The sequence below is a fragment of the Paralichthys olivaceus genome, chromosome 5 (genome assembly GCF_024713975.1).
Source record: "Paralichthys olivaceus isolate ysfri-2021 chromosome 5, ASM2471397v2, whole genome shotgun sequence".
Taxonomy (NCBI): domain Eukaryota; kingdom Metazoa; phylum Chordata; class Actinopteri; order Pleuronectiformes; family Paralichthyidae; genus Paralichthys; species Paralichthys olivaceus.
The window spans coordinates 18693259-18714374 of record NC_091097.1 but is presented as its reverse complement, the minus strand read 5'-3'; the positions used below and the strand labels follow the sequence as shown (position 1 = coordinate 18714374).

The following is a 21116-nucleotide window of genomic DNA, read 5'->3' as shown; positions in this document are numbered from 1 at the left end:
TCTGCTGGAACCGAAGCACTGGACACTGAGTGAAGTTAAAACAGTCACTGGCAGATAACTGGAGTGTAAACTGACAGATTCACATAAAATCCAACCGAGCTGAAGCTGTGACGTTCTGCTTGAAGGTAAATTGTGTGTGTGTGTGTTTTAATGTTCACCTTTCTTGGGATATTAAGTATTGAGTACAGATCTAGTGGCACCCAACAGCATGTTTTTATTTATACAGCTATTTATTGTGGGAGTTCTGATGTGAAAAAGCAGTGTTGAAACAAAGCCAGTGAGTCGCATGATATTTTAACAGTAACAGTAGTTCATTATAGTTTGAAGAGTACAACATCCATTTTAACTTGTGAGGTTTGTATTTTTTGCAGTTTTAAACTTGTTTTAACGTCTAACACACGTTTTCCCGGCACAGATGCATTTCTTCTCTGCTGCGATCGTCCTGCTGGTTTTAGCTCAATGTTTACCCGCTGAAGCAGGGAAATGTCCCAGGGTTTGCAGCTGTGATGGCACCAAACTCACGGTCGCCTGCATTGGCAAGAACCTAACAACGGTTCCCCCAACTATAGACGAGGTGAGGAATTCAAAAGTGAAGTGCAGTGCCTCCTTTTCACTTTACAAAGCTTTTTGAGGAAGGAACTCGGAAAGAAAACTGATGAATTTCAAATGTTTCTCATATTAAATCATTACCAATTCAAGTGGAAGCTCATAAATGACTTTATTAACTTTTTATGAAATGCCATTCATACATACCCTTCTCAGAAAAGATGGGTTTCCACCTCTGTCTCCGATACATCCTCCATTCAGCTGCATCTCCCTCACAGATTACACTGAAACTCGATCTGAAGAATAACGACCTGCAGGTGCTGCCCAGAGGGACGTTTGTGCTCACACCGTACCTCACCCACCTCAACCTGCAGCGCTGCAACATCATCAAGGTGAAAGAAGGAGCGTTCCGGACCCTGGGCCGCGTGGTCTCCCTGAACCTGGCCCACAATAAAATTGACATCCTTTACCAGGTGACAGAACAAGACAAAACTCCAGACTAAGACGACAGTGAAAAATGACATGTCCGACCCATTAAAGTTAAGAGTTTCTCTCATTTTGGTCTGATTGTTGCAGGAGTCTTTCGACGGCCTCTCGTCCCTGAAGGAGCTGCATCTGGACCATAACCGAATTGAGGAGGTTCAGCCTGGAGCCTTCACGCAGCTTGGCTTCCTCAACATGCTGGCCCTCAACCACAACCAGCTGGTGTACATCCCCAACATGGCCTTCCAGGTATTCACTCTGGTGCTTAATTTATCATCACAAACACAGACACTAGCTGCGCTGAATGCACACGCTGTGCACGTTTTTCCACTGCCAATAGAGCAACATGATCCCACAGTGCTCCGACTTCTCTTCTAGGGCCTGCACAACATCAAGTGGCTTCGTCTGAGTCATAACTCCCTCAACAACTTGGCCCCTGAGGCGTTCGCTGGCCTGTTCACCCTCAGCCGCCTCAGCCTGGACCACAATGAGCTGCAGTTCTTTCCCACTCAGACCATGACCAGGTTGGACAATCTGAAAGATTGTTATGTTCATTTTATACGTAACTTTACCTCATGACTTCTCACGGTGCCACTAGAGGAACATCTGCCTCAGCATTTTGCTACGGGCCAAAATTACAGCGTCACAAATAGTACTGTTTTATTGGCAGATACGTTTCCAGCTTCATCCTAATAAATCTTTTGTTTGCAGTCAATAATCTCAAACTAAATGCAACCGTAAACCTGCAGCCTTCAGGGCCCCTGAAGGTCTAAGGCCCCAGGGTTGTCACTTGCTTTGCCTGGCTGGTAATCCAGCCTTGAAATCGCTTATAAACGAACACAAACTTGAATACATTTTTTTATTTTGTTCTAAATGTTTGGTTTTGGTTATTAGCACAAATAAGTCCAGTGACAGAGAACTTAACACTAAATTACAGAGAGTGAAAGAAAGAAGATAACAGATAATGAAACAACAGCATTGATTTGTCAAAGGGTGAACGTGTTAATCTGGTTTTTACTTTTCTCTCTTCCCCCTGTAAAGACTCAGCGCAGTCACGCGCCTCGACATGAGCCACAACCCCATGACTTACCTTGGGGAAGAATCCGTCTCCATGGCAAAGCTCACACATCTCCACCTGAACCACATGTCCCTTCAGGACCTCTCAGACCAGGCTTTGTCCCGGGCCCCCCTCCTCTCCCACTTGGACCTCAGCCACAATCAGCTGCGTTACTTGGAGCCACTCTCAGGCCCCAAGGAGCTGGGCAGCCTCAACCTGACTGGTACCACTGTGTTCAGACATTTTTCATTAGCACAAAGACATGCAGCTTTTCATTACATCCTGACATGAAATCTTTATTAAGAAATATATGTTTTTTTAATTAAATAAGGAGATGGATGAAGATGCTCGATGAAATCTTTAACACATCCATTTTCTTAAAGGCAACCCAATCTACTGTAACTGCTACATGCGGCCCCTGAGGGTGTGGGCGAGTGTTGGGGGTGTGAAGCTGCTGGGAGCTTGTGCCGGACCTCCTCACCTCTCAGACGAGCCGCTGCAGACAGTGGCTCCTGTGAATCTGCGCTGCCGCAGCCGGGCAGAGATGCTGACGGACGAGTTTGAGGAGGAGAGTGACAGCACAGGAAGCTCTCCACCCACAGCCAAGCCCAAGCAGAGCTCCAAGTGTCCAGTTCGCTGTGACTGTGATGTGAGTGCAAATGACAACTTTCTGCCTCCAGGTGTCCAAACAAATCCAGTCTTTCTTATGTTCCATACTTATTACACATTTGCCAGGTTGAAGCCCAGCATGCCACATGTGAGGGTCAGGGTCACACCAAAGTCCCACGAGGCTTCCCCGCCAAGACGCAGCTGCTCGACCTCCGCAGCAACCACTTCCACTACCTCCCTGCCAACAGCTTCCCAGGCTCCAGCCAAGTCGTTTCCCTTCACCTGGAGTTCTGCAAAATCCACGAAATCGAGCGCAGCACCTTTCGGGGGATGAAGAACCTGTTTTATTTGTATCTCTCTGACAATGACCTCACATCCTTGGACCCTGGAGCCTTCGCTGGAACCCCTGAGCTTAGCTACCTTTACCTGGAGGGGAACCGGCTGGCACAGTTCCCTGGATCAGGTCAGTGGTTTGCCAAATCAAGTCTGACTGTGTGTGAATTCAATTTACAGGAACTTACGTGGTTTATAAACACTGAAAATAAGGACATTGTCTGTCTCTTTGTGTTTCTCTGGTAGCACTGGGACTCTTACCAAGTCTGTTTGTTTTACACCTGGAACGAAATGCCATCTCTAAACTGGAGCCCGCTGGTTTGCTGTCCTCAGTGACCCCGAAGCTACAGGAACTTTACTTGACCAATAACACAATTACTGCTATTGCCAAGGGTGCTCTGGACTCTGCCTTCCTAGCTACACTTCACCTGGATTCAAATCAGCTGACAGAGGTGCCAACCAGCGCTCTGTCCGAGGTCCCAAATCTGGAGGAGCTCAACTTATCTCGCAACTCAATTCGCTGGGTGAAACCGAACGCGTTCCAGCCCATGTCCCAGAGTCTGAAGAGGCTTTACATGGATGAGATGGGCATGGAGAAGGTACAAGAGACCATAACATTAAATCCAAGGTGTCCCTTGCTTCATGTTTGTGTCTTTCCAATCTCTGACTACACTTTATTTACATATACCAATATTTGTCACCATGGATTGTAGAAATATGTATAGGCAAGACTGTCGTTTCAACAATAAGTAACTAAAGGGTCTGTTTAAGGAACTGATTGGGTGCATAGCGCATCATGACATGGTTACAAGTTAAATATCTATGCGTACTAAGTATTAATAATGGCAGAGCCATATCTATGCTTACAGCTAAAAAAGCAGGACTTATTGTTGATCAGCTCTCTAAATTGTGTCGTGGTCCAGATGTCCCGGGACGCTCTGGCGGGGCTGGGCGCCGGGCTGAGAGCTCTGACTGTAAGAGGAAACCAGCTGGAGGAGCTTCCTGAGCTGAAGCCTCTCATTGGGCTGGAGGTGGTCGACCTGCAGGACAACCCCCTGCTGTGTGACTGTGCTCTACTGCCCCTGCGCAGGTCAGTGCACAGCTTCTTATGGAATTGCCTTGAGTTGTTTATGGTAAATTAAGCGAGTAAATATTTTAAATCACTGGTGGCATAACTGGTAAGCCAGTTTTGGCAAAGCTATGGCACCTGCTATAACCAGTTTAATGTGGCCTAAATATTTTACAACAAATATGGACCACTTTTAGCAAATATATGGCACAGTTGCCACTGGCTAATCAGATGTAAGACTAACACTGCCCAGATTTAACATAGCAAATATTGCTTGAATATTGTGGAACAGTATTTGGCAACTGTAGGTATAAATGTGGCACAGTCACCACTGGCTTATCTGGATGTGAGCCTAGAGTTGTCTAGATGCAATGCAGAAAATGTGGGCCAGTTATCATTTGACATACCGGTTCCACTTTCAGCAAAGATATGGCAGAACCTGCTCTGAGGCAGCAGATTGATTTTCTGTAAACAGCAGCGGGCCACTGCTAACATGAGAGCTGCTACAGGGATCAGGGAAGCATACAAATCAATAGAGCTAACTGTTGCTCTACTCACTATAACTATTTGACACCACTTCCTCCTCTGTCTCGTTGTGTCTGTGTCTCAGGTGGATGGAGAATGTGAGTTTGGAGGTGACTGCCACCTGCGGTCACCCTCCTGAGCTCAAGGGTCAGAGGGTCCGGGACGTCCAGGTCTTCGTGTCGTGCCCAGAAAGCAGCTCTCCTGCACACCAGAAGGCCGTCGTGGGCGCCAAAGCTCCAAAAGTGAAGAAACCCAAACCCAGTCTGCCGAAGGCCCCGGGAGTCAAAGCCAGACCTGCGAAGCCCAAAGCCAAAGCATCCAAACCAACCAAGAACCAGCCTCAGAGAAAACCTGCGTCAAAAAAAGTGGCAAAGACCAAGAAGGCACCGAAATAAGGGAACATTAGAGATTCTGATTCAGCTCAGTTAGCCCAGGCCACGTGTTCATGAGTTTGTTCTTGCAACTAAGTGTTAAGATGTTTTGTTTTTTTTATTAATTAAAGCTCTGGATAACAACTGTGTGGAGGCTGAGTGAACTCTTTGCTACAGGAGCGTAATAAACAGAGCAGAGCCAAAAGCAACAGGGAAAGAAAAGAGAAGTGACATTCATTTCATGAGTAGTTCAGACCGTCAAGGCTACAATAGATAATGTGTGGAAAACAAACGTGTCTTTATTAATGTGCATGTCGACATAAAGGGTCAAATCAGTAAAGATGGTAGCAAACTAGAGAACTTGGTGTTAAGTGTGTTATTGAACGTGTCTTTCTTTAAGTAGTACGAGTATTTGCGGAGGGAAGCAGCGGTTCCATGGTGTAATGGTTAGCACTCTGGACTCTGAATCCAGCGATCCGAGTTCAAATCTCGGTGGAACCTAAATTTTTTTCCCCCTTTTCTTCCCTCATTTAACACAAAGAAGATTAATTTCTTTTAACAGAAGATTAACTTCAACACTTCTGATCAACAGAATCTGATTATAACGACACGCCTGTGGCAGCGATCCGTTATTTAATCCGCTGAGGCCGGCGGAAATTAGGTGCTTTCTTCTTCCGGGTTCGTCGCATCAAACTTCAGGGTTCATGATGGCGGCAGCTATGGATGTAGACACACCGAGCGGCACCAACAGCGGAGCCAGCAAGAAGCGGTTCGAAGTGAAGAAGGTATGGTGGCGTGAAGGTTGTGTAAAACATGTCTGCTTCGTCTGGTGACCGCCAACACGGATCGGTGCCACGAACCGGCCGTTAGCATGCTAGCGCTAACTCATTATGGCGTTAGCCGCTAACGCAGATTGGGTGTCGGCGTGAATTAGCACATCTTGTTTTGGGGGGAGGTGAAGCTAAACGGTGGCGAACAGGGACTCGCCGCGGTGTGATGAAGACCACCGACCATCGCCCCGGTGCGACCGAGACAAGAGACGAGCCACCCGAGCGTCACCGCCAAACAGTTTAAACGTCATGGAACACCGAAGCTAAGCGAGCTAGGTTAGCTTAGCTCAACTGCATTTCCCAACATGCAGGAGTCAAAACAACCTGGTTCCCTTGGAATCGGTCACTGGTCACTCGCTGTTCCCGGCTTGTTCTCTGTGCTGCTCAAACACTCAGAGCTCATCACAGGCACCGACATGTTGGAGTCTGAGGTGTGAAATTTAACTTGCTCTGTTTCTTGTTTCCTAACCAGTGGAATGCTGTGGCGCTGTGGGCTTGGGACATTGTGGTGGATAACTGCGCTATCTGTCGAAACCACATCATGGATCTCTGTGAGTTCACTTCTACACAGCTGTGGAATCAACCATGACTCATTTGACACACATTTCTGATGTAAACAATTCACGTTGAACTGCGGAGAAAGAGATGTTGAGCTTTAACAAGTTGTTGGATTGGATCAGCCTTTGTCAGGGATCAGATTATCTGGTATCTCCCTCTCGTCCACTCTTGCCATGGTCCATAAAGTTGTTACTGTCCACACAGACAGTCAGACCTCAGAGTTTCAGCTGTAGCTGTGTGCGAACCCGTGAGCGGCATTCATTGCAGTTCTCTCACAGGCGCGGACCTTTCTTTCGCCCTGTGTACTCATCCATTGGGCTCTGTTGTTTGTTAGAGCCAACTGCGTTCACGTGCAGGTCACAGTGCTGCCACAGACTGAATCAGTTCACAGACAAATTAGATTTAGCTTCAAATGTATTGCTATTGTCCTTTGGCCTTCTCATGGCACAATGCCTATTTACCATAGCTGTTTTGCCCACCATCATTCTATTGTTATCATTATATTTAACCAGGAAGCGACAATGCTCCTATTCATGTGGCTTAAATGATGCACAAGGCTTTTCCAATTTTTCCACACCTCTAGTGTCCATGGCTTTCACCGTCAGCTACTTTTAATATTCACAGTTTAAAAGTAGCTGACTTGTGAATATTAAAAGTAGCTGACGGTGACTGCATCTCTGGATTGTAATTAAAGCAATTATTTCTTTCCAAAGCAACATTAAATATAACATTTAATCTGCGGTTCACAAGTGTCGGTTTTGTGAAATTGCATCCGTTGACACATTTCTTGTTCCCCCACCAGGTATTGAGTGCCAGGCCAACCAGGCTTCTGCAACCTCTGAGGAGTGCACTGTAGCCTGGGGTGTCTGCAATGTGAGTTTCCATACCTGCCTCAAACATACTGTATTTCTAATGCCGATTTTATAAATGACAAAAAATATCTTCCTCCCATCTCATGGTAATTCGGTGTGCTTGCTGAACATGTGGACGCCATTTACAATAAAAATATGAATAAGTGATACGCAAATCATGTGAGATTTTTTAAAGGGGGTATGATATTGTGAATAAAAACATCAAATTAGTTCTGGCTATGATAAACCATACAATGGATACAGTATATACATGCGTCCTTTCACCCTGTTTTTTTTTCTATCTACAGCACGCCTTCCATTTCCACTGTATTTCTCGCTGGCTGAAAACCAGACAGGTGTGCCCTCTAGACAACAGGGAGTGGGAGTTTCAGAAGTGAGTATCATTAGTTTGTGATTCAAGGGTAATTCTTGAAAGCTTAGTACAGATATATGGGTCTGGGGAAACATCTCTGGATGATTCTAATGATGCGTTGCATCTTAGTTTGGTTGCTCGTTGTTGCATGAGACTGTGTAAGTAGTTTATAATGTTTGTAATGAACCGCTGTATTTACAACACATCCTCAGACTTTTGTATGTTACAAATAAAATATGAATAAAAACAGTGTAAAAAGCAATTCTTAATAAGATGAAATAATTCTCTCTTTCTCTCTTTTCATATTTCCACAGATATGGACACTAGCAGTATTATTGCTAATGCCTTTATTTGCTTCAGTAAGCATCATTCATTATTCATCACCATTTCTTTCCTCTCTGATTGCTCCCACTTTTAACCCTCACAATGTTGTAAGTTGAAAATAAACGTAAATGTTGTCACAATACAGAGCTTGGCTTGTTTGTATGGGTGGTGTCAAACTCAATCACAAAGAGGGACAAAATTAAAAACGGGTACTACGTTGAGGGCCAAACAGGGTCAGCATTTATTAAAGTGGATAGACAGGATATTGGATAAATTGCAAAAGAAAACATATTTAGGTAGGCTACATTCTTCTTTTATGTACATGTGCCATGTGTGTCTATTATGGTGCAAACTATTTACTCTTACCAATGCTGTAATCCTTCTTCTCACTTGCATAATGCCGTTGAGGGCATTCCCTCAAATACATTAATTCTCCTTTGAGACAAATCAGGTTAATATAATTTCAAATGTGTTGCCATGCTAGATGTATTGCCATGACATTTGGAACCCTCCTATTTGGATCTTCATTTAAAAAATTGACGATCCTCACACATTACTGTATATGCCACTCTATAGTTTGTATATAATGTATATTACATTACATCTGTACACCATTGGGAGAGTTGGGCTTGTTTCATTCCACACATACTACCTTCTCTCCAAGCAGTACCAAGGGTCCGGTTATAGATAAAGGGCTAAACAATAGTACATTGTGTCTACGTTTACGGACTTCCATATCTAACGCAGAAGCACCAGACAGAGAGACACCAGTGGCCAGACTTAAAGGTCCAGTGTGTAAGATTTAGGTGAATGGGAACTATTGGCAGAAATGTAATGTAGATTAATTATCTTGATGTTTTCACTAGTTTGTTTCATCTATATTGTAGTTTTCTTTACCCCAGAAAAGGCCCTTTATATTTAAATACTTGTATTTAATTATATTTACAATGAGGGGGTCCTCTCTACGGAGGCTGCCATCTTTTTACCTGTAGTCCAGACTGGACAAACTAAACACCTTTTGGGTTTTTATGACAACTGAAGGCTACCACAGGTTCTTTTTCATGTTTAGAAGGGCAGAGTGAGGTGAAGGCAGTGAATGCAAATTCACAACTACATTTCACTAAATTCTACACGCTATACTTAAACATTTTGATGACTTATTATAATATGAATTTCTTGGCTTGCTAAACTATGGCATTTTATGACTTATATCATGAGTTGACTTAGAGTTTACAGTTAATGACAAAGTCAGCGATTGGCAACTGCTGATTGAACGCCTGTTTAGCTCTGATTTGGGCTTTTGTCTGAGTCCAAAATAAGCAGTGACATGAAAATCAGGCAAAAAATCCTGTAGTGTGAACTTGGCATAAGGCAGTGGTGTCAAACTCAATCCCATGCACACTGCCTGGCTCCCACTTGGCGAGTTGAGAGTAGCCGGGCATTGTATGGACTTTTTTTCTTGATCTTTAATCAAGAGCGTGGTCTTTCAGTTCAAGCGCATGACTTCTTGAAGTTATGTCCAGATTCAGAATGTGCATTACATTTCATCAAAACCCTGCCCTTGCACTCAAATAGCTCCTGTTTGCACTTAAATTTGCTCTGCTTCTGCTCAACCTGTGTGCTTGTACTCAGATATATTGTTGTTTGCACAGAGTATCTGCGCTCCAGCCCTTCTACGCACTCTGACTGCTTTCTGTGCAGTTGTGAATCATCTGCTCTTGGATTTTCCCTGTGTACTGGGATTTTTTTGTGTTTACAACCCTGTCAAAAGCCCCCAAAAAATAGAATTAAGACAGAATTTTTTATTTTCATTTTGTGCATTATTTTATAAATAAAGGGGGTTAACTGGAGCACCCAGAGTAAACCCATTTGTCCAGCGTGGTCTGTCAGTCCAAGCGCATGACTTCTTGAAGTTATTTTCAGATTCAAAATGTGCATAGTTTTTCATCAAAACCCTGCCCTTGCACATAAAATTAAGAAATAATATTTTTTTTTTTACACTATTCCATGAGGAAAAAAAGGGGGTGTGGAGGTGAAGGGGCGGAGAAAGCACCTTCATCTGCACCACAGAGGATCAGTCAGCGCAGGTGAGAGCTGTTAGCTGATTGATCCTCAGACTTGAAAAGGAGGCAGCAGAGTTGCCTCGTGGGAAGACACTCAGGAAGACACACTGGAGAAGGACACTGGGAGAGAGACTTGGAAAAGCTGAAGATCCAGCAGAAAGTGTGGGACCATTTAAGTTCCATGTTTTGTATGTTCTGTTGGGAGATTAATAAAAGATGTTGCTGAGCAAGAAATGGTCGGACTGGTTCGTCTCTGGCTGTCGTGGTGGGAACCCCGTGGCATGGCCTACTGCCACAGGGGGTTAACTAGAGCACCCAGAGTAAACCCATTTGTCCAGCGTGGTCTGTCAGTCCAAGCGCATGACTTCTTGAAGTTATTTTCAGATTCAAAATGTGCATCATTTTTCATCAAAACCCTGCCCTTGCACATAAAATTAAGAAATAATAATGTGGAGGTGAAGGTGCTCTCTCCGCCCCTTCACCTGCACCACAGAGGATCAGTCAGCACAGGACCTTGTGATGACCGCTGCCTTTGCCTTCCTGTGGCTTGTGTCCTCCTCAGCTTGGGGCAAAGGCCTGACTGATGTCAAATGGGCCACTAACCCTGAGCACTTAGTGGAGTCATGCAAGGACGTCTGTCACCCAGGAGAGTTTCCTTCCATGGGCCACCTCACTGCCTCTGTGATATTTGGCTTCTTGAATTTGATCCTGTGGGCAGGTAACTGCTGGTTCATTTACAAAGAGACCCCTTTCCACAAGGATCCCAACCCACCGGCCACCATGGAGGAAGGGGGGGGGGGATGTGCCACAACACTGAGGGTCCTCAGGCATTGGCCTTCACCCACAGCAAAAAAGCTTTATTCCATGAGGAAAAGAAGGGGGTTAACTAGAGCACCCGGAGAAACCCCGTTTGTCCATTTGACCACACTCAGTTCAGTTCACGCTCAAGTTCTAAAGAAGAAAAGTGATGAACGCAAACATTGCTCCAAGAACACAAACTACTCCTACAGTCACTCCAATGCAGATGGCAGAAAAGATTGGGCAGCGAAAGGCAGGGCTGCGCTCTCCTGAGTGTTTTTTAAGCTTCAACTGAAAGCACTCAGATATGGCAGCCTCCTGATCGGGGGTTGGTGCACAAATCACTTTTTTCAGCTTGTTGCCATACAAACGCCGAAGCGCTTTGAACACGGACTCAGCCATTTTTTCAAACTCTATATTGGGTACATGGTCCTTTGGGAGTCCGTCCAGGATCAGTTTGAAAAGACGCTCTGTGTTGGCGTCCAAGTCCTTCCAGGTGTCTTTCTTGTAGGCCTTGCACTTTTGGAGGACATTCATGATCAACGCGGTGGTATACACATGCAAGTTTGTCTCAGCCACTGTAAGCTTGCGGTCAGATACCGTGTCTGTGTTAAGTACGTCCAGCATTGTCTCTGATCCAAATTGTCTGTGATCCAAATTTTCTTCTGGATTGTTCTGTGAGGCTTATTACCTAATGGCAACTAATAATATCCAGGTGCATTCTCATCGAATGAACATATTGCTTTTGATCCTTTTATCTTAAGATCAAAGCCTTTCATCTAAAGATCAAAGCCTTTCATCTAAAGATCAAAGCCTTTCATCCCAAACTGATTTTCATGGCATAGCTCGACTCTCTTTTGCATAGAGAGGGAATGCCAGGGCAAAGGATGTCCATCAAAGGCATTCATTCACCTTTGAGGCAAATCAGAGTAATGTCACTTAAAATGTGTCACCATGCTAGATGTATTGCCATGACATCTACAGGCAGGGCCGCTGACAGGTTTGGCTGGGCCCGGGACAAAATTCTCTCAATGGGCCCCCCCCCCCCAAAAAAACCCCCACACACACCTCTACTTTCTCAGTCCCTACCCTACCCTTAAATGACGGAAATTCAAAAAAATACTCATTACTCAACAAACAATTTATTTGAACATTTTAACATTAACTTTGTGTGCAACTATTTAGGTGCGAAATGCCATGCGCCGGACTTTTGTGGTTGCAAAGTCATCAATGAGGTCATTGAAGTCCAGCTTCTTTGCAAGCTTGTGTTCTATGGAAAGCATTGCCAGCCCGTTGAGCCTCTCCTGTGACATCTTTGAGCGCAAGTAGTTTTTTATAAGCTTCAATTTGCTGAAAGCTCGCTCACCTCCAGCCACAGTCACAGGCATGGACAGGAAGATCCTGAGCAAAATGCAGAGGTCCCCATAAATGCTCCTGAATCACTGTGTCTTTCTCTCTCTCTCCCTTCACTCTCCTCCCCTTCTCTCTCACTGGTAGCCTGTTCTTCCTCTATCTCACTGGTAGCCTGTTCTTCCTCTATCTCACTGGTAGCCTGTTCTTCCTCTATCTCACTGGTAGCCTGTTCTTCCTCTCTCTCATCCTCTTTGGTAGCCTGTTCTTCCTCTCTCTCATACTGTTTGGTAGCCTGTTCTTCTTCTCTCTCATCCTCTCTAGCCTCTCCTATAAAGGTGAAAATATTTCGATAAAAAGGGCTATATCTAAATTAACAGGGGTCAAAATGAACCATTTAAAAAATAACAAATTGAAAACCCCTTAATTTGAAGATTTAACACAGAAAAGAATAGACTGATCAACTTGGCTAACTCTATCCCAAAGACTACAAAAGTTTAAAAATCTAAGGTTTTTTTTTTGTTCCCAAAATTGTCAAACGCCGAAACACAACCACAGAATTCGCTTGTGCAGCTCCCAAACACATGACGTCGGGATGACAAGCCCATTTATTATGGATAAACCAAAAGGATTATTTACAACTTTAATTGGATAGGCTATGGATATGGACTGAGTGAAGTTATGGCTTTCAGAATCATACCACAATAAAACTCACGCTATTTTATTCACTTAGAGCTCATTAACTGCACATTTCATCGACCATTTTTCACTTGACCAAGGGGAATCATGTCAAGGGTACTTTTATTTATCACCAGACCCGCGTGTATGTCCGCTGAACTTCCAGAGAATGTTTGGGGAACAAGGCGGAGCCCATTCATCTGGCGAGTTTCAAGTTAACGGCAATCAGAAACTAAGTTACAGGCTACCCCAAAACGTCACGTTTATAACCCATTCGTTACATCCAACTCATCTAAATGGCAATTCCACATGTTGCCATGCCACTGGCTTATTTTAAACCATGAGCCGCGTTACACTGGCTGTAATTCAGCTGACTGGGAATTATTCTCAAATCAATTCAGCCTGATTGGAGTGCGCAGCGCGTGCCTGCCTGAAACATTTGATTTGGACATGGGCCTATTTGCGGGGTAATGTGCATATTCTAAGATTCAATTATATATAGGCGTATGAAACACAGTGTAATAAAGCCGTTGTGGTTATCAAATTATTCAATGCCCCCTGTCTGTCTGATATTGATCTCCGTGTGACTTTCTCATGTGGTGCTGCGCTAATATGTTTGACACGCCGCCTGTGCCTGTGTTACTTGACGATGGGGCTGGAAAAAGTTGGCCGTGTCTTACCTGGCTGTGCTGCACAGCTGCCTTTACTGGTACCTGCAGCATCACCTGAGTCTTTTCTGAAATATTTATACAGAGATCCCCTCAGGCTTTCGGCTTCTTCCTCTCTTTTTCGCCTTTCTTTTTTTTTTTGGGCTCCTGACTTGTGCATGTTGAATCTACTTGCGCAGCGCGCACTGACCACTAATGGAATGATGTCGTCTTTTTTCTTCTCCAAAGACCAAACCATTTTGGCATAGGGGTGATAGGGGGTTATTGGCCGTTTTTTCAAGGGCAATGAAGGCAAACAATCTAGGAGTCATTAATTGAATGCAAATAAAGCACTTTTCTTCTCTAAATCAACACATTTTGAAGTATACATACAATAATTAATCCCAACTTCATGGGGGTCCAGTTATGGGCCCCCCCCATTCCAGGGCCAGTCCAGGGCCCGGGACAACGTACCCGTTTGTCCCCCCCTGTCGGCGGGCCTGTCTACAGGTGCATCCCAGTATATTAGAATATCATGGAAAAGTGTGTTTATTTCGATTATTCAGTTCAAAAAGTGAAACTCATATTATATATTTTCATTACACACAGAGTGAAATATTTCAAGCGTTTATTTCTTTTAATTTTGATTATTATGGCTTACAGCTAATGAAAACCCAAAATTCAGTATCTCAGAAAATTTGAATATTACATAAGACCAATAAAACAAAGGATTTTTAATACAGAAATACTTATGGCAGTGTGGGCAGGTGCCAAGTCCTGGAAAATGAAATCAGCATCTCCATAAAGCTTGTCAGCAGAAGTAAGCATGAAGTGCTCTAAGATTTCCTGGTAGACGGCTGGGTTGACTTTGGACTTGATAAAACACAGTGGACCAACACCAGCAGATGACATGGCTCTCCAAATAATCATCACCGACTTTGGAAACTTCACACTGGACTTCAAGCATCTTGGATTCTGTGCCTCTCCACTCTTCCTCCAAACTCTGGGACCTTGATTTCCAAATGAAATGCAAAATTTACTTTCATCTGAAAAGAGGACTTTGGACCACTGAGTCCAGTTCTTTTTCTCCTTAGCCCAGGTAAGACACTTCTGACGCTGTCTCTGGTTCAGGAGTGGCTTGACATGAGGAATGCGACAGTTATAGCCCATGTCCTGAATAGGTCTCTGCGTGGGGGCTCTTGATGCACTGACTCCAGCCTCAGTTCACTCCTTGTGAATCTCCCCCAAATTCTTGAATAGCCGTTGCTTCACAATCCTCTCAAGGCTGCAGTTATCCCTGTTGCTTGTGCATCTTTTTCTATCACACTTTTTCCTTCCACTCAACTTTCTATGAATTTGTTTGGATACTGCACTCTGTGAACAGCCAGCGTCTTTTGCAATTACCTTTTCTGGCTTACCCTACTTCTGGAGGGTGTCAATGACTGTCTTCTGGACAACTGTCAAGTCAGCAGTCTTCCCCATGATTGTGTAGCCTACTGAACCAGCCTTAGAGACCATTTAAAGACTCAGGAGACCTTTGCAGTTGTTTTGAGTTAATTAGCTGATTAGAGTGGGACATTGAGTCTACAATATTGAACTTTTTCACAATATTCAAATTTTATGAGATACTGAATTTGGGATTTTCATTAGCTGTATTTACTTATAAAAGTAGGATCCAGGGTACTACTACTCCTGCAATAACACCCAAGGCGAAGGAAGTGAAATCACAACTGTTTGCTGTCCTGGCTCCTAAATGGTGGAACGAGCTCCCCATTGACACCAGGACAGCAGAAAGTCTAAACATCTTCTGCACATCTCTCCCAGCTACACCTTGTTGATCAAGATGATGTCTAGTAACCAATTTTAAAAAAACAACATTTGTTCCCTCATGGTTGATGCACTTATTGTAAATCGCTTTGGATATAAGTGTCAGCTAAATGAAATGTAATGTAATGTTTGACCAGGGAAAGGTGTTCTTGAGATATCACGTTTACGAGAATAGGAGGGATAGACAACCCAAAAACACAATGCCACTAGCTGTCGCTGGCATGGAGGTATAAAAGACGTTATGTATACAACATGTAAAATAAACAGAGATCAAGAGAAAGGAATGTTGAGCCAGTATGAAGGAACCATGGTTTTATTATTTTCTTATTGTGAATCATTTTCCCTATAGGGTCAGAAATCAAGAACAGTAATTTTTTCTATAGCTACAATAGCTACACCATGTATTAAATGCCTGTAAAAATGTTTGTGTGCTAGCGTCAAAAATCAGGGCTTTCCAGGTTAGCTTTTCCAGATACAGATTAAGAAATATCAAACTGTGGTTAACTGAAGTCCCAACTGAGAGGCGTCAGAGACCTGACTCCTAACCAATAGGTTGCTTTGTTGAGACATCGCTAAGTGCTAAATAGCTAATGCAGAACATTAAAAAAGTAGCCCCACTTTCTGGACATAACACCAAATAAACTGCCCCCTGCGCCCCATGTTTGATCTGCACACAGTGGAATAATTGTTATAAAGTGTTTTGGCTCCCCAGATTGTTTCACCAAGTATTCACTCTCCCCTCCCCCTCTCCACTCCTTTGGTAATTTTCCTGTTTATGGTTGTGGTGAAGCTCCAAATTTGGAACTTAGCTTGGTGACGAGTGCCATGATTTTGGGGTTGCTCTGGTACTTGGAGATGTTGGCTGGATTCTGCGCCACATCCTGGAAGGCAGCCATCACCTCAGGGTCCTAGAGTTGAATATGGAAAAGGTTACACATTGCATTCTCCAAAGTCAGTTAAAGTGATCCAAAATTAGGTTAGACAACAAGTTGAGCCAACAGAGTTTATCTCTCGAGGTGCAGCAATTGTGATAGTCATTTGTTGGTTTGGGTAAACAGGATCCTTCCCCCTCTAATCACTTTGTAGTGAATCCCATCTAGGTCCTTGTCTGTGCTGCGCTGTCAAAGGCTCAAATGCTCATGATCCTGTGTGTGGAATCAACACGTCCCTTCGTATCTTGTCTCCTACCTTCTTCTGGACTCCACCTCAACAAACTATCATGTGACAATGCAGTATGTCCTCTATTGTGTAGCGTGAACTATCCCTTTAAAGTTGAGCACGCACCTTCATGGCACTGAGAAGCTCAGGATCCTTCAGGAGGTCACCAAGACCTCCCATGCCCGGAGGGGGTCCACCTGGGAATCCAGCAGCACCTGCAGCATAACAAGGAAATGATTCACTTATTAACTATATTATGCAACTAATGCTATTTTTCCCCAAAGGGTACTACTTTCCCATGTCTCATATAATGGCATTTTGAGTGTATAGCTCATCCCATCATGCAATGAACCAGCTTGGTTCCACTCTCCTACCTGGAAAAAATCCTCCGCCAGACTGTCGCGCTTCTTCCTCCTGTTGAGACAAAAGATTGGGACACATTTCAGGAGGCATTCAGGAATCGCCAGGGGTTTCTTCTGTTGTTTAAAGGGGCCTACAGAAAACTTTTATTGTGAAAACTAGTGCAGTGCCTGTTTCGAATGCGCCGTTTGCTTGGCCTGTGGAGATGGTTGCAACTTTCTTTCTGAAACTGTAAAAATGAGCATAGGGTTCTGGGTAGGGTACACATCTACGCCCAGGCTGCGCATTCATTGCGCATTAGCCTGAGACCTTTAGAGTAATATCATGTAAGTAGATATCAAATGAATATGATGCTTTTCAGGGTTATTTTTTGAGAACTAACATCAGGTGTGCCTTTGAGCCTCTCTGAGCATCTCTAGTTTTAAATTGAAGTTCAACTTAGAAGGATAATTTATTATCTTTTTCACATATGAAATCCTCCACAGCAACTCACCCTCTGAGCCCGTGCGTGCTCCTCTCTTGCTTTCTTTACCCGCTCTTGTTTCTCCTTGACCTCCCTTTCTTCTCTCTTGCGCTCATATTTGCGTCTGTGCTCAATGATCCTGTTAGCCTGGAAAGAAAGAAAGACACATAAGACATACTGCAAACTTAAACCTGGGAGCCTGATATTTGATTCTGAAGACCTATAATCAATTTCTTTCTCTGCAATAGGAAGATGTGAACATTAGCAAAGATCACACATATGGGTCAACCCCTCTTTTCTTAGCTTGCGCACATAAAAAAAAACACACCTGCATTAAAGTTACTAAACACTAATTATAAAAAAGGCCTGCGTTTTTTAATTCCCTCTCTTCTCATGTAATTTACCTTAGGCTGGACCTCCTTCAGCATCGCACTGGCATCCTCGTCGTAGTCCAGTTTACAGGCTGTGGCCAGATCGCTGGCCGCCTCCTCCCAATGCCCCAGAAGCCTGCAGCCACACACGCAAAATACTTTACCGTCAAATCACCGACCAGATGGCACAAGCAGCATGGATGCAGTGTTTTTCCACAAACAGACCTTACTTTGACAAGCAGCTCACATAGATCAAGTGCAGTCAGAAATAAAATAACAATTTCATACTAAATGACAATCATTTGAAGGTTTTTTGAGAACAGCTTTAAGTTTCACTGATTTCATCACTGGTCCCAAGATTAGTTATTGAAATAATCCTAGTTTCCAAAGTTGAGGTATGTTATAGCAGGGAGTGTTGACACTGATGGTTTGTTTTCATCACTCACTGGAAAGTATCTGGCCTGTAGTAGAGTCTTTAAATAGAAACGTACCTGTGAGCTTTCCCCCTCCACTTGTAAGGCTGTGCAGAGTCTGGGTTGATGCTGATGGCTCTGTTACAATCTCTTATGGCTGCATTTGGTTTCTGCATCTTGATGTAGACACTAACACACAGAGGGCAACTGATTACACTCATTCAGAACAAAAGAGTAGTTAAAGAGCAGACCGTGTTTGTGTCAAAGCTAAAGACTGAGCCTTTCAAAGTTATTGTTTTCAGGAATCAAACAGTGACCAGGATGAATGAAACTGCTCTGCTATGAATAATCTGAATACACCTGCGACTCTCACCTTGCCCTCTTGGCGTACAGGATGGCTAAGCAGGGATTCAGCTTGATGGCGCCGGTGAAAAGGTCCACCGCTTTCTGTAGATCACCTGTAAAATAAAATTTGGGAGTGATGATGAATCTAATTTAGTTCAGTACATATCTCTGTTTACCTAATCTTCACAGGAAGTGTGTCTTGCAGTTCGGATTTTCTGAATCTCAACCTACCTTCTCCCAGAGCATTAATTGCCTCCATCTTCATCACATCGGCCTGGTCCATCATCTCCTCTGTGACCTGAGGAAATTTATAAACAAGATGATCTAACAAATCCAGTTTTTAATGGTTGGAATTGCCTGTAATCTCCTTAATAAACTGATTGGTTTCCTTTAGAGGACAAGGTTTGCATTAGAGTAAATGTACTCATGATTAGAAGATGTTTTACATCAGCATTTTCAAGGTCTCCCATCTCTTGTGGTTCATCGGTGTCTGGCTCAATCACTCCCTCTTTGTCGATTTCTGAAAGGCAGACGAGAAACACAATGTTTATAAAACACTCCTGCTAAGACACAATGTCAATTACTCTTTAAAGAAACTGGAACCAGGGGAAACCAGCGAACCTGGTGTTGTCCAAAAGGTAGAGGTGTAAAAACAATAATACTATGTGTGCAATGCATTGCAGTGTTTCCCACAACATTTCCAGTTTTTTGCTTGGGTTTAAGTGTCGGGGTGTTTACTGGCCTGCTTTGGTTTTTGTAAAGATTATACAAACAGTACACTTAGTGTTAATAAGTGAGATTTAGTGGTGCTGGTGGGATTGTGTTTCCAACCATTTACAGTCTTTATGCGTCGCTAAACTAACCAGCAGCCAAATCTACTGACTCCTGCATCTAGAGGTGTGATTAAAGAAACTATTAAAAGTTAAGATGGACAAACCTATTTCACTCTCCTCACTCTCGGACATTGCAGGAGGAGCGGGTTCAGGAGGTGAAGCTGATGCAGGGGGAGGTCCACAAGGACAGCCACCCTACAAGTCAGAGAGTTACAGCATGATGTGATAATCATGAACAAATAACTACAGATACTACTAAACTCCACATATTTGTATACGTTTCATTCAAACATACGTCAGAGTGTAAGAATAATATATATGAGAAAAAAAAACGAATCATTAAAAATATAGAGTAAATAGCATCTCACGTGGCATGACTCCTCAGTCTTGGGTGGAGGAGGGATCGTTGCTCCCATGCTACAAAAGAAAACCATAAGAATAATTCAGCGAGCATCCCAAGTCCCCTGACTTTTCAAGTTCTCAGTTTTCTGGATTAATCAAAATAGATGCTATTTTAATCTATAGCTCTGTTCTAGGTGATACTTCTTCATGTTCTTTTTGGCCAGGCCTTCAAATATAAAAATACAACATTAAATGTCTCCATACTGCTCCTGTGGTGTCATCCAAGTGTCCGTAAGCCCTGACATTTAAATGTGACTTGAAACGGATTCATATACACTGTTGTTGCTCTGGAGCTGCATCCACGTGTGGATCACAGCGGACATTCAGGCTAAAACGTGGTTTAAATGACCTTGTTTCCATTCACAGGAGGCATGTGAACGTATTCTAAGTTTAATTACATTTGAATAAACGTCACCATTTACTTAAATGTTTGGGGGTTTGTCTGCAACGATGTTTACCCCTGAAACTCCAACACTTCACCCACCCACCCCATCGGTATAGAGGTGAGTAGATGAGTGAATTTTCATTTTAGGGTGAACTATCCCTTTAATCTAAGAACACCGGTGCCACTGCGACAGATTCATGAATTCTCTGTGGATCTTTGGCTCGATAACCCGGACACCTGTGCAGTGTGTGTGTGTGTTCACATGCTGGAGCAGCACTGACCCCAGCAGCCAGGTCCGGAAGAAGCTCATCTCTGGAAGGTGCAGGATCCCAGGGTTGGACTCGCACCGCTGCACGAAGCCCTTTAACTCGGCCACTTTTCGTGGGTCCATGTTTCTCCGTCACGTCCAGCACACGGCGCGCTGCATGCGGGGAAAAACGAGAGAGAAAAAAAACCCGTCAACAGCTTAATTGAGGTCCGGTCTTGTTTGAGAGCTCAGCCGCTAACGCTGCTACCACCAGCGGCGGCTGAGCTAGCTACGCTAACCCGGCTGGGGGCCGAGTGAGGGTCCGCCACAGCCTCACCGTGATCCCCTCACCTGAAAACCACAACGTGCAACAACAACACGCTCACACAACACGAGTCACTGTCTCAACGCTGACAAGCCGGAAGTTTCTGGAAATGTGAATCCGTTTGTGATGTCATGGCCGTTTGACGCATGATAGCTTCGTTAGCTAGCTGCAGCCCGCAGCGAGATTAGCGGCAAACACGGCGGAGCAACGGGACAGAAAATCCTCCTTGTCCGAGTGAAACGCACCTATTTGAAGATCAACGCCGTTGGCGACCGGAAAGAAACCCCGCAGAGGACGGCGACAGTCGACTTGTAACACCGCTACGCTTCTCTGGAGGCAGCGTCACTTCTGGTTTACATTCAGGCAAGTCGTCGGACAGCCCGAGAGGTCTCGGGCTTTTGTTGCCCTGCAGTCGGTCTGTCAGGGTCATGTCAGGTTCCAGAGATACACCACGACCCCAAACCTCTGGACTGAAAGATTATATATTTATTTTGAGTTTATCCAATATTACTGTGAAATATT

At 44.0% G+C, this 21116-nt stretch overlaps 3 protein-coding genes, 2 long non-coding RNA genes and 1 other non-coding gene across 7 annotated transcripts; 5 read left to right on the top strand and 1 right to left on the bottom strand.

Annotated features, from left to right (window-relative positions):
- The first annotated feature begins 4 nt into the window (after positions 1 to 4).
- chadla (chondroadherin-like a) lies at positions 5 to 5138 on the top strand. Its single transcript, XM_020108793.2, has 11 exons — positions 5 to 125; positions 416 to 574; positions 825 to 1019; positions 1123 to 1278; positions 1408 to 1553; positions 2071 to 2309; positions 2470 to 2735; positions 2822 to 3158; positions 3275 to 3627; positions 3952 to 4118; positions 4708 to 5138. Exons 2-11 carry the CDS (start codon positions 416 to 418, stop codon positions 5015 to 5017), a joined length of 2328 nt encoding a protein of 775 aa, XP_019964352.2. The 5' UTR covers positions 5 to 125; the 3' UTR covers positions 5018 to 5138.
- A 284-nt stretch (positions 5139 to 5422) lies between these two features.
- trnaq-cug (transfer RNA glutamine (anticodon CUG)) lies at positions 5423 to 5494 on the top strand. Its single transcript has one exon. It is a non-coding gene; the product is annotated as a tRNA-Gln (tRNA).
- Positions 5495 to 5598: 104 nt separating this feature from the next.
- Positions 5599 to 8069, top strand: rbx1 (ring-box 1, E3 ubiquitin protein ligase). Its single transcript, XM_020108792.2, has 5 exons — positions 5599 to 5778; positions 6296 to 6374; positions 7184 to 7254; positions 7541 to 7626; positions 7920 to 8069. Exons 1-5 carry the CDS (start codon positions 5698 to 5700, stop codon positions 7930 to 7932), a joined length of 330 nt encoding a protein of 109 aa, XP_019964351.1. The 5' UTR covers positions 5599 to 5697; the 3' UTR covers positions 7933 to 8069.
- A 3590-nt stretch (positions 8070 to 11659) lies between these two features.
- Positions 11660 to 12168, top strand: LOC138407865 (uncharacterized). The gene is made up of 2 exons (XR_011241184.1): positions 11660 to 11790; positions 11976 to 12168. It is a non-coding gene; the product is annotated as an uncharacterized lncRNA (long non-coding RNA).
- Positions 12169 to 12341: 173 nt separating this feature from the next.
- Positions 12342 to 12864, top strand: LOC138407866 (uncharacterized). The gene is made up of 2 exons (XR_011241185.1): positions 12342 to 12478; positions 12699 to 12864. It is a non-coding gene; the product is annotated as an uncharacterized lncRNA (long non-coding RNA).
- A 2725-nt stretch (positions 12865 to 15589) lies between these two features.
- On the bottom strand, positions 15590 to 21064 carry st13 (ST13 Hsp70 interacting protein). 2 transcript variants are annotated; one of them, XM_020108797.2, is made up of 13 exons: positions 20840 to 21064; positions 20304 to 20443; positions 19604 to 19652; positions 19340 to 19430; positions 18849 to 18922; positions 18634 to 18700; positions 18431 to 18515; positions 18136 to 18246; positions 17678 to 17780; positions 17304 to 17420; positions 16825 to 16864; positions 16577 to 16665; positions 15590 to 16200 (listed from the first exon to the last, which is right to left on the bottom strand). In XM_020108797.2, exons 2-13 carry the CDS (start codon positions 20411 to 20413, stop codon positions 16066 to 16068), a joined length of 1071 nt encoding a protein of 356 aa, XP_019964356.1. In that variant the 5' UTR covers positions 20414 to 20443; positions 20840 to 21064; the 3' UTR covers positions 15590 to 16065. The 2 variants fall into 2 exon arrangements, with proteins under 2 accessions (XP_019964356.1, XP_019964357.1); XM_020108798.2 differs by having other exon boundaries at positions 20621 to 20932.
- Between the last annotated feature and the right edge of the window lie 52 nt (positions 21065 to 21116).